This window comes from Canis lupus, chromosome 33 (genome assembly GCF_011100685.1).
Source record: "Canis lupus familiaris isolate Mischka breed German Shepherd chromosome 33, alternate assembly UU_Cfam_GSD_1.0, whole genome shotgun sequence".
Lineage (NCBI taxonomy): Eukaryota > Metazoa > Chordata > Mammalia > Carnivora > Canidae > Canis > Canis lupus.
Window position 1 is genome coordinate 28,495,740 of NC_049254.1, and position 15,889 is coordinate 28,511,628.

Here is a 15,889-nt window from a genome sequence, read left to right on the forward strand (position 1 = left end):
GGCATTAAGCCTGGGGGTGAGGCTGGCAAGGGGGATTGCTCTGGATGTTAAAGCGACACAGAAAAGAAGGAGCCACCCCGGGGCCTGTGGGGCCGGGACAAGGGCTCACGGCGGAGTCCAGCTTGGCTGCAAGCCGGCTGCAGCGGGCAAGCGTCAGCAGCTCCATGCTAGCCTGGACCAAGGGGGATGAGGACGTTTGGACAAGGGTCTGGCACCTGCTGTGCTGCCTGCACCCACAGATGCAGCGGGCCAGTGTGGGGACTGCTGGCGTGGGGCCCGGGCCCACCCAGCCATCACCTGCAGCACTCCCCGCCGGGCCCCACACCGCTGTCACCCCAACACGACGGAGGCACAAGCCCCTGTCCAGGTGTCACCGGCACTCCAAGGCTTCTTTGGGAAAGAGACTGATCTCCAGGAGGACAAGGGGGCCGGGGAAGGGGAGGGGACATCGCAGCAACGGCCAGTGGGCTGAGGTTATGGTGTGAAATGCCTTTCACCTCTGGCCTTGGCAGCGCTACCGCTCGAAGGAGTTTTATTTTATTTTATTTTTTAAAATATTTATTTATTTATTTATTCAGAGAGAGAGAGAGGCAGAGAGAGAAGCAGGCTCCGTGCAGGGAGCCCGACGTGGGACTCGATCCCGGGTCTCCAGGATCACACCCCGGGCTGCAGGCGGCGCTAAACCTCTGCGCCACCGGGGCTGCCCCCTCGAAGGAGTTTTAACCTCGAATCAGACAAATTAGTGTGGTTATCAAATTTGAAGGCCTGGACTGGGTGAGTGTGAGCGTATCGCGCATGAACAAGGCCCAGGAGCAGGAGGGAAAGGGTAAACAGCGACTCTGAGCAGACGCCTTCTCACGGAGAGGCCGGCGGCGGCTGCCCCAGCGCGGGCGCATCCCTGGGGGCTTGTCCCTCCTGCCAGTCGTGCCTAGGCGGGGCCCCTGCCCCAGGTCTGCGAGCAGAACCTGCCGCGAGCCAGGCCCTCAGTCGCAAGCAGAGGCAGCGGCAGGAGGGTGGCAGGAGACCGACTCCGCAGGCTCCCCGCTGGTCGCCTGGACTCGCCCACGCCCCGGTGCACAGTAGGCGCCCAACGAGCAAGGCTCGGCGCAGCGCAGGGCTCCACGTACTCAGGAGCCAGGACCGGGCCACAGTGGTCGGCGAACACCAAGGGGGCAGGAGCAAGGACGCCTCTGCAGGCGGCGCGTCAGGGCCAAGACGGGAGGCAGGGCAGCCGAGGGCAGGGGCAGCGGGCAGGGCTGCCAGCAAGGGAGCCTGAGGCAGAAGCCCTTCCGTGGTACAGGCTTGTTTCTCCCTCACCGTCTGAGGCGTACACGTCTGTCATTCTAGTATATTCACAATGTTGTGCGACTCTTCTCACCATCTAATTCCAGAACATTCCCATCACCCGCAAGAGAAACCCTTCCCGTTAGCAGTCGGTCTCGATCCCCTTCCCTCCCCAGCCCCTGCCAACCGCCCATCGACTTTCTGCTTCTGTGCTTTGCCTGTTCTGGACATTTCACGTGGATGGGATCCCGCCGTAGGCGTCCTGCACCTGTCCGGCTTCTCCCGCACAGCGGGACGCTTGGAAGATCCGTCCCGCGGCAGCGCGTGTCGGGACACCGTGCCTGTTCGCCAGTTCCCGTACATCTGGGTGGTTTCTAATACCTGACTCTTAGGGACAACGCTGCTGCGAGCCTCCTCGGGGTTTTGTTGGTGTTTTCAGGTCTCCCGTGTACCTACCCAGGAGTGGTATTACTGAACTGTGTGGAGACCCTATTGAATTTGGGGCGGGGGGGACTTCCAGGCCATTTCCCAAAGTAGCGGCCCATTTTGCATCGCCACCAGCACGCATGAGGGTTCCGACCCAGGGCCGCTTGGAGAGGGGTCAGTACAGCTGCCAGACCTGTTCCAAAGCCCGCGTGTGCATCGAGGGCTAAGATAGGTGACTGCATCCCTTACCCTTAAAAACCCCTTGGCCAGGAGAGCAGTGGCTGTGCTAGAAGAGGGCCGGAGGTGGCCCAGAGACGGTGGGGAGCAAAGGTCTGTGCACCTCGGTCTGAGCCTCCCTGGGGCGCCCATCCAGAAATGGGCTCGGAGCCACCTGTGTCCAGGGGCAAAGGCACAGGGATGGATGGATGGCATCAAACGGGAGTGGTTAGAATGAGAAGAAGCCTCAAATGTGAGCTGCGGGGCCAGAGGGACGGACCAAGGCACGGCGGAGAGCTGCAGGAACAGATGCCGGCCGCCGGGCCAAGGTGCAACCCGGGCCCCACGAGAGCTCGGCCCCTTCTACGCCTTGCGGCATCGTGACAGCCGCACCAGGCTGAGCCCAAATGTGGCAAAGACCAGGCAGCCGTTCATCAAACATGGTTTCCCCGTCTCCTGGGCACAGAACTTGACTACATTTCCCGTGACCCCTGCAGGTCAGTGTGGCCAGGCGGCTGAGTTCTGGCCAGAGAAACGCAGGTGGGAGTCGCGGGCACCCCTTCCAGGCCTGGCCCGTATAGGCGTCTCACGTGATCCCTCGCTGTCCTCCCCCATGTGCTGATGAGCGGGGAGGGTTCCACGGACCTCGAGGAGGGTGGAACCTTCGCAGTGGGAGGGCCTGGCTCCTGAATGGCCTCACGGAAGGCCTTGTCAACCAGCAATGTCTGCAGCCGCCTGGCAATGGATGACCTAGATTTTGCTGACTCACCGCGGTCTGGGGTTGGTTCGTTACAGCAGCTAACACGACCTGTCCTGACATACTGGCTTCTCAGAGAGCCTGAGACCTGCGGCCAGGCAAGGGCCGGATGCCAGCGATGCACACCTGTGATGAAGGTCTTGCCCCGCAGACAGCCTAGCACAGGCACCCAAGTCCCTGACGCTGTGCTTCCTAACTCAAGGCTCGAACAGCCCTGCTCCCCCAACGCCCTGCCCCCAGGCTGCCCCGACCACCAATCGTCCCCACTGTGGGGAAGCCTTGAGGCGTCTGCCAAGATATAAAAGGGGACGGTTGCCCAGGGCCACGCGGGCACACTCACCGATGGTGTCCACCCGTGTGACCACCTCATCCTTGCACAGGCTGTGGCAGGTCTGGTTCTCAGCCGGGCCCCCCGAGTGAAGCAGCAAGCACTCGACGCAGTCCCTTTGGAAGAGAGGTGATAAATGCGGGGGTTAGATGCCGAGCGGTAGTTCCCCGCCAGTGACGGGGCCCCCAGGGGTGCGTGGCCCACCGTCCTTCCGGGCCTGGGCCCCTGAAGGCTCTAACTTCATCCCATCTTCAGATTTTTGGCCTCAGCCAATGTTTTTGCTGGCCCCTGACTGCCGTTATATGGGAAGCCAGAGGGTCCTTGGAGGAACACGTGTCAGCTTAGAGGCATGTCTGGTCTACACGTCAAGTTGCAGGTTGGAGACCTTTCAATTTCTGACTTTAGGAGCCAAACTCGGGTGCAGTCTGCTGCATCAGACGCCGGCGAGGAGTCTGCCCCAAGCAGGAAACTTCAGAGTGATTAAAAAGTGGTGTTCTGGCCCTTGCACAGGGGTCCTCACACCCCACTGGCCAGGGCTTGATGTACACACCACGTCGCCCCAGCTCCCAAGATCTCCACTGGGGGATCACCGCCAGGGCAGGGCCCTCAAGCCTCCTATTTATTAGACTCTCCTGGGGCGGGAGGCTTTCCAGAAAATACTGCGGCCAGGGCCTGACTACAGCCCTGGGATCCCCCCTCTGGGGCAGGTTCACCGTGAGGCCCGTGAACTGGCGCTGGGGAGCCCCTCAGCCTGGTGCCCCTTCTCCCTCCTGTGAGTTGGTCTACACCAGCCTCTGGTAGAGGCACCAGGGTGACAGGCTCCTCCCGGAGAAAGTGGGTTAGGAGCCAAAAAGAGACCCTTGGAGCCCCTCTCTTCCCATCTCAGGTGCACAGTTCATTTTTTCTTTTTTTAAGATTTTATTTACTTATCTGAGAAGGAGAGAGCCCGAGCAGGTGGGGGGTGGCAGCAGGCACAGGGAGAGGGAGGAGCAGGCTCCCCGCTGAGCAGGGGGCGGGATGGGGGAGCCCAAACGGAGCCCCGGGGGGAGTGGGCTGGGGCCCCGGGGCCTGCCAGGAGGAGAGCACCCTGGAAACAGCCGCTTCCTGGGGAAGCCTGGGGTGGGGCCCGAGAGCCAAGTGTGTGGAGCGCAGGGGGGCCCCCCAGGGCCGCCGTGGCCAGCAGCGCGGCTGTCTGCAGAGCTTTCTGGAAGAAAGCACGAGGGATGCACGACCACCTGCGCGGCCGGCCGGGTCAGCACCCTGTTCTTAATTCCTTGAGACTGCGGCCGGTTTCTCCGTTTCCAGGGCCCCGGGGGAGGCGAGCGGCGCCTCATCAGGACCCGTCCGGGGACGGGGAGGCCCGGGGGCCTGGGAGCCTCAGTGCCCTTGCCAGGCGCTGTGGGGGAGAGCCAGGAAGACGTCCCCAGGAGTCCCTGTACCCCGGAACCGGCCATCAAATGCCACTCCCCTGGGAACGCCTCCTGCAAACATTCTGGAGGTACAAACGGGTGGGTAACGCTTGCATCCCCCCCGCGCTCCCCAGGCCAGGCAGAGGCCCAGAGTGGAGGCCGCGGAGACTGGGCCGGAGGCAGGAAGGCCCGGATGGACACCCCGCGGGTGGCCCCCAAGCCACCTTCCGCCTCAGCAGAGGTGTCCCGAGCCTTCCACCTGCACCCCCGCTTTGTCACTAAACCACGGGGCCACTTCCGAGAACACTCCCTAATTCTCCGGCTAACTTGGAGGCCCCGCCCACCGGGCTGAAGCTGGGGAGACGCTGGAGTCACGCGCTCGAAGGCTGGCCCTCTGCACACACTGCTGAGACGCTTAGTGGGAGGGCCTGTTAATTGGAGGCAGCTGAGGCTGGTGTGACCTCAGCCAAGGTGAAGGGATGTTCGGTCCGCGCCAGGGAGCGGAGCGGCCTGTTCCGAGGTCGCAGGGCCAAGCGACACAACAGACACGACACAGGGCGTCGGCGACCTGGTGGCTCCTGGCAAAGCAGCGAGCGGGGAACTGGCCTCCGTCACTAGCGAGGGGGGTTTGTTTAAAACAACACTTGCAGAAAAAATAAAAAATTAAAAAATATATAAAAAAATAAAAAACACTTGCAACCGAGCAAAGAGATGGAGGGTGAGGCATGGCCCCAAGATTCAGAGGGGATCGTGGTTTCCTCATGGCCCCTCAGCAATCCTGGTCTCTGGTGTCCCAGAATGGGCAATAAATCATCCAGTGCCAGGGCTTCTAGGAAGTGGACGCCTTAAATGTTTGCAGCGATGGTGGTTGTACAATTTTTTTTTAAAGATTTTATTTTTTCATGAGAGACACAGAAAGAGGCAGAGACCCAGGCAGAGGGAGAAGCAGGCTCCACGCAGGAAGCCCGACATGGGACTCGATCCTGGGACCCCGGGGTCATGCCCTGGGCTGAAGGCAGGCGCCCAACCACCGCTGGGCCACCCGGGCTGCCCGGTTGTGCCCTTTTGACTAACGCGAAGGTAGTCGGGCCTTCTAACCGACCTACGCCAAACCTACGCTGCCTGTGGCTCCGGCAGAAGGGGAGAAGCGGCTTTTTCTACTTTTATTGATTCCAGGTGTGTCGTCCTCGGGTGCCCCCCGACCCCGCGGGCCCCAAGGACAGGGGGCACATACCTGCGAGCTGCGGCCCACGGAGCTGGAGAGGGGCCCCCCGTCTGCCCTAAAATGTGTGATCCCACACTCGGCCCGGCCACAGCTATTTGGGCCCCAGCTCCAGCATCCCACCCGCCCTCCCCGGGGAGGAGGAGGAAATCAGTTCGGGGTTCCGTGACTTCTCCACTCTTTGCAGGTCTAAAGGGGATCTGTGTCTCCTCTCCCTTCCTCTGCCTCGCTCTTCTCCAATTACACGCAATAAAATCTGGGCCTATCTGGTCTCTGGATCTGCAGCCAGCTCTCTTGTACCCCCGCCCGGCTGGTTTGAGGCAATCGCCCCAGCAGGGGTCCTGCCACCCACCGCTGCTGAGCAAGGGCAGGCTCCAGAGCAGCGAGGCCTCCACGATCGGATCAGACGTGTGGAGGGGAGCTCTGCCAAAAGAAAACTGCAAAAAAAAAAAAAAAAAAGAAAACTGCGCGCGCACACACACACACAAAAGAAAAAGAAAACTGCACAGTTGCGTTCCCCAGCCAGAGAAACGAGGTCTGTGTTACGATTGGTTTCTGATTATCGGTGCCCGCTTCCTCCCTGCAGGCCCCTCAGCAAGGAGGATGCTGACACAGCTGCTTCTCCAGCAAAATTCAAGAGGAATGGTCACTCTTGCCTTCCTGATAGCAAAGCTCCTTGATCCCTCTCGCTCCCTCGCATTCGCCCTCTGGTGGGAGGGGGACGGGCAGACCCGGGGACCGGGACCCCGTGGCCGGGGCAGCGGAGGCCTGGTGCCCACTGTCCAGACAATCTCCGCATTCAGCGGCAGCGCGGGGCCCGCGTTCCATTATCTCTATAAATGGAGCAGAAAATTCAAAAGCCACTGTGGTCTGCTCCTGGCATGCCTTATCTAGGTCGGGCGGCCTCCTGTCCAGTCTACCTTCTGATTATGTTTTGTTCAAAGCAGCATGTGCCACCCGGGTGTCCTGTGCAACATTATTTAGGAAATGTTAGTATTGGGGCGGGGGGGGGGGGGAGTCCAGCTCATTTGAAAAACAGATGCATACTAAATCCCCTTTTGAAATACTCAACAGCAGTTGAAAGGCTCTGAGAAGCCACTATTTTGGTACTAAAACCAGTTTAATTTAACTCAGTAGGGCAGCCCGGGTGGCTCAGCGGCTTAGCACCACCTTCAGCCCAGGGAATGATCCTGGGGTCCTGGGATCGAGTCCTGCGTTGGGCTCCCTGCATGGAGCCTGCCTCTCCTTCCACTTGTGTCTCTGTGTCTCTCATGAATAAATAAATAAAATCTTTAAATAATAATAACAATTTAACTCAATATTCTGCTAACTTCTACACTTGGGAATAGCAGTCTTGTTTTTCTGTTCTGTTTTTATTTTCTTACCAAATCCCCATGGAACCAGCATTCCAAAGACACTTTTTTTTTTTTTTTTTAATTTAAGAGAGAGACACAGAAATAGCAAGAGAGGGAGCATGGACAGGGAGGAATGAGAGAAACAGGCTCCCCACTGAGCAGGGAGCCCAATGCAGGGCTTGATCCCAGGACCCCGAAATCGTGACCTGAGCCAAAGTCAGATGCTTAACCAACTGAGCCACCCAGGTGCCCCTCAAAGACTATTTTATTTTATTATTTTATTTTATTTATTTTATTTTATTTTATTTTATTTTATTATTTTTTAAAGATCTTTATTTATTCATGAGAGACACATTGAGAGAGAGAGAGAAAAGCAGAGACACAGGCAGAGGGAGAAGCACGCTCCACGCAGGGAGCCCGACATGGGACTTGATCCCGGGTCTCCAGGATCACACCCCGGGCTGGAGGCGGTGCTAACCCACTGTGCCACCAGGGCTGCCCAAGACTCTATTTTAATATACAGTTTTGCTGACATGGAGTCACTGTTAGTAAGAGTTTCGCTCCCCAGCAAGGTTGGGCAGGGGAAGATGTAGGAGATGGGAGGAAGAGGCTGGCCGGCCCCGGGGGCCGATGGGCTGGAAGACGGGCCTGGTCTGGGGTGAGACACGGGGGAGAGGAGAGGGCGCCGTTACCTCTTGGTGCTGCAAGCATCTGGGCAGGTCGGGCACTTCTCGCACGTCTCTCCAAAGGCTCCCGGCTCCGTGCACTGGCACTGGCCACACACACAGCGCCCACGGTCGCTGCAGACCTGGCCATCCTTGGCCAGGCACGTGCTGATGTCTGTGGAGCAGTTACAGTTGTCCCCAATGTAACCCGCGTGGCACTTGCATTCTCCACAGTGACACTCGCCGTGGCCTAAAGGGACACACAGAGCACACACATCAGAGCCCGCCTGCACCAACACATGACCAAGTGCCCAGCACCAGCCGTGCGCCAGGCACCGGGGAAGCCAACAGAACGAGGCTGGGCCTCCAGTGGTGTCTGGGCAGACAGAAAGGGCCCAGTGCCCATTGGCTTTGACAGCAGGGGGCCCAGGCCTGTGTGGCCCAGCTAGGTCTGGGGCAGCGCTCCAAGTTGGTTCAGCATTTGGCCACAGGACCAGGACCCCAGAGAGCTTCTTCCTGCCTCAGATGTCATGTGAAGAATGGCCATCAAATATGCCCGCATCCTGATCCCCAGGACCCGTGGGCATCCCCTCCTACGGCAAGAGAGACTGCAGACGTGACTACGTGAAGGATTCGGAGACAACAGCATCTCCCGGGTTCTCCCGGTGGCTTCGATACCATCACAAGGGTCCACCGAAGACAAAGGGAGATCCGATCACAGAAGGCCGGGGCCATAGGACAACAGCAGCCAGACGCTAGCTGCTGCCTTTGAAGATGGAGGAAGAGGCCGGAGAGCCAAGGAATGTGAGGAATGCAGCTGGAGAAGCTGGAGAGGGCGGAAACAGATCCTCCCCAGAGCCGGGAGGGAGTAGGGCCCTGCCAACACCATGCATGACTTTAGCCCAGCGAAAGCGATTTCAGACTCTGACCTCCAGGATTCAAGAGAACACGATACAGCTGGGTTGTGAAAGGCCCCTGACTCGGTGGTAATTTGTTACAGCCCCAGCGTGCAGTGATGCGAACTTCTCGCTCGGGCCTCAGGCCCGTGGCCCAGGGCAGGAGGATTCAGGAGCCGGTGCCGAGGGCAGCGGGGTGGGGGTGGGGGGGCTGACCCGACAGCGGTGTATATACATACACCAGGCTTTATTTTTTATTTATTTTATTTATTTTTTTTTTGGGCACACCAGGCTTTAGAGCGTAAACCTGAGCAGCTCCTACCACCATGCCCCACGGCCGGGAGCGCTGGCATCCTCACCCACGGCTGACGTAGCCAGACACAGAGATGAAGGGGCTGGGTGACGGTCGGAGCCAGCGCTCCCACCAGGGAGGCTGACCTCCAGCACCCACTGCCTCTCGGGAGGGAAGAGGGCAGAGGAGCCCTAACCGAGAGCTGAGGGTCGCCCAGCCGTCCGTCCTTCGCAGGAGGGGCCCTCCCCCCGGCCTGCAAGCGGGGGACTGACCGGGCATCCCCTGAGGTGGTGCAGGTGCAGGGCAGGGGCTCACTCGGCTCAGAGGACAAGCCTGTGTGAGTGTGGTGAGCGAACGTGTCGCTCAGTGAAAAGCATGAAGAGCACCAGCTTCCAAGGGGACCAAGAGCCTGGCCCTGGACGCCTGGCCCTCTGCGCTAACACAGGCAGCAAGCAGTGCCACCCGAGGCACGTAACTTCATTAATATGCCTTGTACTACTCTGGTGGCACGTGTTCCTTCCCGAAGCTATTTTGCTAAGGCTAAGATGAAAAGGCCCGAAAGTCTGCATTGCTGAGCACCCGCTTATGTACTAGCAGGAGACGGGTGGCGGGCGGGGGGCATCGGGCTGGTGGGTGGAGGCCTCGCGTTTTCCTCCGGGCAGCTGGATCCCAGCACCTTCTGCGAGACCACCAACGAGTGTGACCCACAATTGAGGTCAGGATCTAACTGCAAAGAGCCTCTTCGCCTGCCACTCACCTCCCGCCCCTCCCGCTCCATCAGCTCTGGGGTGCCCAGAATCTGCAGGCAGGAGGGAGGCCATCTGGAGAGACCAAGTCTCCCAAGCGCCCGGGGCCAGACAGCCTCTCGCTTCGCACAGGGGCTGGGAGCCACGGCAGATCCGCGCCCTCCCACTTCCCAGGCAGCGCCCAGGCATATGGCAGCCCTCTGGGGAGGGGGAGGAGAGCCAGGCCTGGCTCCGCAGGCGGCTGGGAGTGCAGCGAACTGCCTAGAAGCTGGCATGTGAAGGAGCAACACAGGAGGGAGCAGCTGCCCTGCTCAAGGCTTACACCAGGCAGGGGTGGGGGTGGCCAGCCGGCGGGCAGGGGTGGGGGGAACTGGCTGCGGCGGAGGCTGCACACCCCTCCTGCCACCCAGCCCATGAGCAGTGCGGGGTTCAGGCCACGGCAGGCAAGAAACCACCCCCCGCAGGAAGGAAGTCTTCTGGATGCAGTGGCTCCAATCTGCACAACCCCTTCACTCCCAGCCTCGAGGGCTGGACCACTCAAGAGCCTGTTTTAAATTAAGAATGGGTCACTGCTGGGGGTCATTCTCCCCCTACCCTCTTATTATGAAAACTTCCAGACCTGCAGCCACATTGCAAGGATTGTACGGTGACCATCCAGGGGCTGGCCGCCCTCACTCCAGCAGGTTACCCGCGGCTCCAGCTCCTGTCCGCCCCTCTGTCTACCCATCAGTGCGGTTTCCAAAAGGCAGCTCAAAGCGAGTGTGCTTCCGGGGCAGGTTTCGAATACAGCTCTGCACGCTGCAACAGCTTGCACATCACACCTTCCCGTGAAGCAGAAGCACAAAAAGTGAAGGGCAAGGGCAGGGCCGTATTTGCAAGCAGCAAGATGGGACCCAGGCCAGAGGGACTGCTTTGCTGCGGCAAGTTAGGGCTCTCCGTCCCGCTCCAGCGCGCGGCAGCAATACAGCAGCCAAGTATGACCCGACGTCGCGTTCCAAAGGGCCAACGCTTTGGAGAAGACGTAGGCTATTATGTTGTGGGAGAGCTGGGTTTGAGGTGAAGTGCGTGCGTGAGCGTGCGGAGGGGAGAACTCGCTTCCCCGGGGTGCCGGGGCCTGGGAGTGATGGGATCTGCTTGCGGGGAAGGCCGGCCAGGTGCCCGCTGCTCCGTACCCTCCACCGTGACGCCGGACCGGCAATAAGCCGGGGGGGCGTCGGGTACGTCTGATGCCGCACAGACCCAAGAGCCCCCAGGGCCAGCCAGCGGTCAGTGAGGTTGAGTGTGCCCCGGACCTAGCGCTCACGCAGAGAAAGTTGGGGGTCATGGGCAAAAGAGGGACAGGACTCGCCACCAGAGACAGGAGCCACTCCAGAAAGCCCCCCCAACCCTTGAGCAGCAAGGACACGGCAAGAAGCAGCGTGCAAGACACCTAGAGAAAGTGGGCGGAGCATGAGTGGCCCCAGCTCCCCTCCCTGGGCGGGGCGGGTGGGGGGCAAGCACCTGGGGAGCTGCTGAGGGGCCGCAGGACAACAGGAGAGCCTCGTCCATGTGGCCTCTGGCCTCAGATATTTGACAAATCCAAAGTCAAGTCCCAACAAGCCAAACTGGGGCTGCAGCTGCAAGCTCCTGGGCTGGTGTTGCGGCTGCACCAGCGGCCTGAGCAGCTACGGCAAAGACGGGGTGCACGCTGCATGCCCGCCTTCCTGCCTGTGGCACACCTGCTGATCCATGGAGCCCTGGCGCAGCCTCAAGGTCCTCAACACAGGACTACCATGGGGCAAGAGCCGATATAAGATACGACTACTTGGGGCGTTGGGGTGGCTCAGCAGTTGAGCGTTTGCCTTTGGCCCAGGGTGTGACCCTGGGGTCCCAGGATTGAGTCCCATGTTGGGCTCCCCGCAGGGAGCCTGCTTCTCCCTCTGCCTGTGTCTCTGCCTCTCTCTCTCTGTCTCTCATGAATAAATAAATAAAATATTAAAAAAGAGAGAGAGAGATACAACTACTTGCCATCTTGTTTACAGTTTCCAAGTCTCCTTTAAAACGTGTGACTCATACAGGTCTTCAAAACCTACAGGTCAGTCTGGTTACGCTTTAGCCTAATCAAATGTCTCAGATCCTAGGCCGGGCCTCAACCTGCACGCACGGAGATTCCCCATGTCTCTGGTCAGCCCTCAGCCTCCCCTAATGCTCCTACTAGGAACACGTTATTATGACAACAGGGGTCATTTGGCCCCGTCCCAAGGATCAATGACCTTACCCATCACCAGTACAGTGAAATGGGGGGGCTGGGGACACGATCCTGGCTAACAGCACCCAGAGGGCCGAAGCAAGGACCCTTCAGCAAAACACAGCTCGTTGATAATGTTACCTCCAACGCCTTGGCAAAGGGAGTTGAATTTAATGATGCCCCTTTAATGCTGTGCAGACATAAAAATATTTTCACTGCACGTAGGGAGGGCTATTGAAGGGCATGTGAAAGCACTTTGTAGGCTGTGACTCGCTCCATGTGCAAGTTGTTATTAGCACTACCTTTGTTACAATGATTGATGGCTAAATGGACAGGAAGTTGTAAATGTGTCTATTTATACAGAATTTCAGCTCCACAGAATTCAACAGCTTTCCATCAGCAACACTGTGCTTGTGTGGGCTGCGGGCCAAGACGTGGCCCCTTCCCTCCTTTTATGAAGTAGAATCGCGGCTATTTAGAGGCAGGGGTGCCCTCGAAGCCGGCTGGGAAGGAGCTGCTGGAGAGGAGGGAGGAGAACCAGGGGCCTGGAAGCCAACAGGGACACGAGAGGAAGGCCCGGCAAGGGCAAGGAGAGATCAAGAAGGGCAAATTCTAGGTGGCTGCCAGGTTTCGCCACAGTCTGGAGGGCCGAGGGCAGACGCCGGAGGGAGAGGAGGCAAGCAGGCCCCGGGTTGCGTAGAGTAAGGAAGAGATGGGGAGGAAGGCAGGGTCTTCTGAGGACGGGACACGTGTGCACTCCTTGATTGGAGACACGGACTCAGAAGAGAAGGTTCGGGGGGAGACAGAGGGATCCAGGGAACGGCAAGCTCCGGAGAGGAGAGATCACAGCGGAGGGGGACGCGGGGAGACAGGGAGGCGACAAGCTGAGGGGCAAGGGCTGTGGCCTGAGTGCGATGCTCAAGAGCCCAGCCGCCAAGCGTCCCGCGGAGCCACCTTCAAGTCTGTCCTCCGCCACTCAGGACGTCACCCCAGGCCCAGGTCCCTAAACCCGTCCGATGATCCGTTTCCTCGTCCGTCGATGAGGACAAGGCCTTCCTCGTGGCTGCAACACGGCGACGTCCGAGGGGTCTGGTGCTCCTGCAGGTGAGGCCCTAACTCAGCGTGTGGCACACGGGGCTGCCCAGGGACGAGCTAGAGTCGCTGCGAATGCCCCTGGAGCCACGCAAGCAGGTGCTAGGCCGCCAAGGCGCCGGGCAACGGGGAGATGCAGGGAGACGCAGGGCTTGGGGAGACGCGAGCGTGAGGCAGCGGCCAAGGACTCTGGGGAGCATAGGAAGGGCCTGGATGTCGTCAGTGACAGGGAAGGGGAGAAGTCGAGGCTGGCGCAGGTGGGGTCAGAGGGGGAAAGCGCATGTGTAAAGGGGGTCCTGAGAAGCTGGAGGAGCCCACGGGGGGCCCGGCCCTCCGCCTGCCCGAAATGTTCCCAAGGCCCAGTAGGCTTAGGCAAGAGGGCACAGGACCTCCGCAGAGGCTCAGGATGAAGAGGAGCCTGTTTACTGGGGAACGCGGGTGCTGGAGAATGTGGGCACAAGGAAACACCGGGAAGGTGGGGCAGGGGCGTGGGCGGGACGCGTGGCGTCCAGGCCCGGATGCCTGAGCCAGCCTCGGATCTGCCACTAGCCAGCGGTTCCTGGCACTTATCCCCTTTGTCCCTTGGTTTCTTCATTTTAGACTGAGGGCAGCCCCAGTGGCCCAGCAGTTTAGCACCACCTTCAGCCCAGGGGGTGACCCTGGAGTCCCGGGATCGAGTCCTGCATCGGGCTCCCTGCGTGGAGCCTGCTTCTCCCTCTGCCTGTGTCTCTGCCTCTCTCTGTCTCTCTGTGTGTCTCTCATGAATAAATAAGTAAAATCTTAAAAAAAAAAAAAAAAGCAGGCAACCACCTCCGAGCCCCTGAGCCTCTGCCTGTGAGGGACCCTGGGCCTGCGGGCGCACGGCAGGCAGGGCCCAGCACAAACACAAAGCGGGCAGCACCGCCGGACATGGCCCGGCCTCCGGGCCCCGGGCTTTCCCCAGCAGGCCTCCCGTGTCCCCGCTCTTGGGTGGCTCCGGGTCTGGTCCCAGGGGCGCGGCCCCCCTCTCCGCGTCACCTCTCCCTCCCGTACACTGACTCTGGTTCCAGGAAAGGAACGGGGATCTCTGAATGGCACAGGGCCTGCTCCCGCTCCCTCCCTCCGAGGGGCCCTGCAGCAACCTCCAGGGGCGAGGGCCCTTCGTGCCCCGGCCTTGCAAGGCCGCAAAGGCCGCATCCCCGGGCCCAGGGCAGTGCTCCCCGACAAAGCCCGGCGCCTGGCTCCACACCCAGCCCGAACTCCGCTCTCCGTCTCTGGCCTCCCACCAGCTCCGTCCTGTCCTTGTCACTCCACTCGAAATGCCCAGGAACCGCTCGGTTCAGGGACGGCTCTTCTCGACGGTGCTACTGTGCAAGCCGAGCTACCTGCCGGCGGTCTTTGGGCAGCGGTCCAGTCCTTGTCCATGAAAGAGGGATGGAGCCTTGTCTACTGTACAGACTGGCAACCTCTTTGTCTTGTGCAGCTGAGAATGGACATGTGCTGCCGTCAAGAGATTTTTTTAATAATTTTTTAAAAGATTTTATTTATTTATTCATAGAGACACAGAGAGAGAGAGAGGCAGAGACACAGGCAGAAGGAGAAGCAGGCTCCATGCAGGGAGCTCGATGTGGGACTCGATCCCGGGTCTCCAGGATCATGCCCTGGGCTGAAGGCAGTGCCAAACCGCTGAGCCACCCGGGCTGCCCCAAGAGATTTTTTTATTTCACGGAGACACCAAGCCATTTTTAAAACCTCTTAACCTCGAAAAACTTCACGGCATACTCATAATGGGCTGGGCATTGTTTGAGGCGCTTTACCTGGATAATCTCATCGGCCCCCCCCAACACCCTGGGCCACAGTACCAGTACCACCTTGATTTTCAGAGGTGGAAAATGAGGCACAGGGAGTCCAAATGAGGCCACGTAATTTATCCAAAGCTACACGGCACGTAGGTGTCAGGGCGGGAAGCTAAACCACGTTTGTTTGGCTCTGGAGCCCATATTCTTAACCATACATATGCTGCCTCTGTAGCATAATCCAGTCATGGTTAAGTGATAAAAACTAAAACAGCACATAGGATAAATGTTCAAGGAGCCCAGGGTGTGGTGTAGTTAAAAATGTGCAATAGACTCATCTATGGGACTGGCTCTTTTTATTTTAAGATTAATTTTTATTTATTTATTTATTTATTTATTTATTTATTTATTTATTTATTTATTTATTTATTTAAAAAATATTTTATTTATTTATTCATGAGAGAGAGAGAGAGGCGGAGACACAGGCAGAGGGAGAAGCAGGCTCCATGCAGGGAGCCGGATGTGGGACTCGATCTGGGGACTCCGGAATCACGCCCTGAGCCAAAGGCAGAGGCTCAACCGCTGAGCCACCCAGGTGTCCCCATTTTAAGATTTATTTATTGTAGAGAGAGAGAAAGCACAAGCAAGAGGTGCAAAGGGAGGGGGAGGGAGAGAGAGAATCTCAAGTGGACGCTATGCTGAGGGCAGAGCCTGACTCGGAGCCCTGGGCTCCTTGAACATTTATCCTATGTGCTGTTTTAGTTTTATCACTTAATCAGCTTAATCTCAGGGTCATGACCCGAGCTGAGACCAAGAGCCGGATGTTCAACAGCCTGTGCCACCCAGGCACCCCAAGACCGGCTCTTTCAATCACTGACCATTAAATCCCTTGGCCTCTCTCATAAAGTAAAGGCAGTAGACCACGTGGACTCCATCGCTCCTCCTCCACGGTCGCGAGGGCAGAGCAGGGGGAAATCTGGACAGCTTGTCACGGGCTCCAAGTTCAGCTACAGGTTTTGGAATAGCAGAGGGGGGAAGGCATTTTGGGTGCAAAAAAAACCAAAGTCACACGAGTGCATTCGTGAAGATGAATACAGTTGGGCAGCCAGGAAGGGAAGTATCTGAGGAGGAGAGATCTACTAGAAGGGGAGGCAAGGGTGTAGAACTAGATACAGGCCTCTTGTAGGGATGTGGATGTG

General features: G+C 58.8%; 1 protein-coding gene across 1 annotated transcript in view; it reads right to left on the reverse strand.

Moving 5' to 3' along the window:
* The window catches only part of ITGB5 (integrin subunit beta 5), a 115,679-nt gene that overhangs the window by 3,424 nt on the left and 96,366 nt on the right, over window positions 1–15,889 (reverse strand). Inside the window, exons 11-12 of the mRNA XM_038583063.1 lie at window positions 7,690–7,912; window positions 3,024–3,127 (exon numbers count right to left, since the gene is read on the reverse strand). Of these exons, the coding sequence (XP_038438991.1) occupies window positions 3,024–3,127; window positions 7,690–7,912 (327 nt within the window). The remainder of the gene's footprint in view (window positions 1–3,023; window positions 3,128–7,689; window positions 7,913–15,889) is intronic.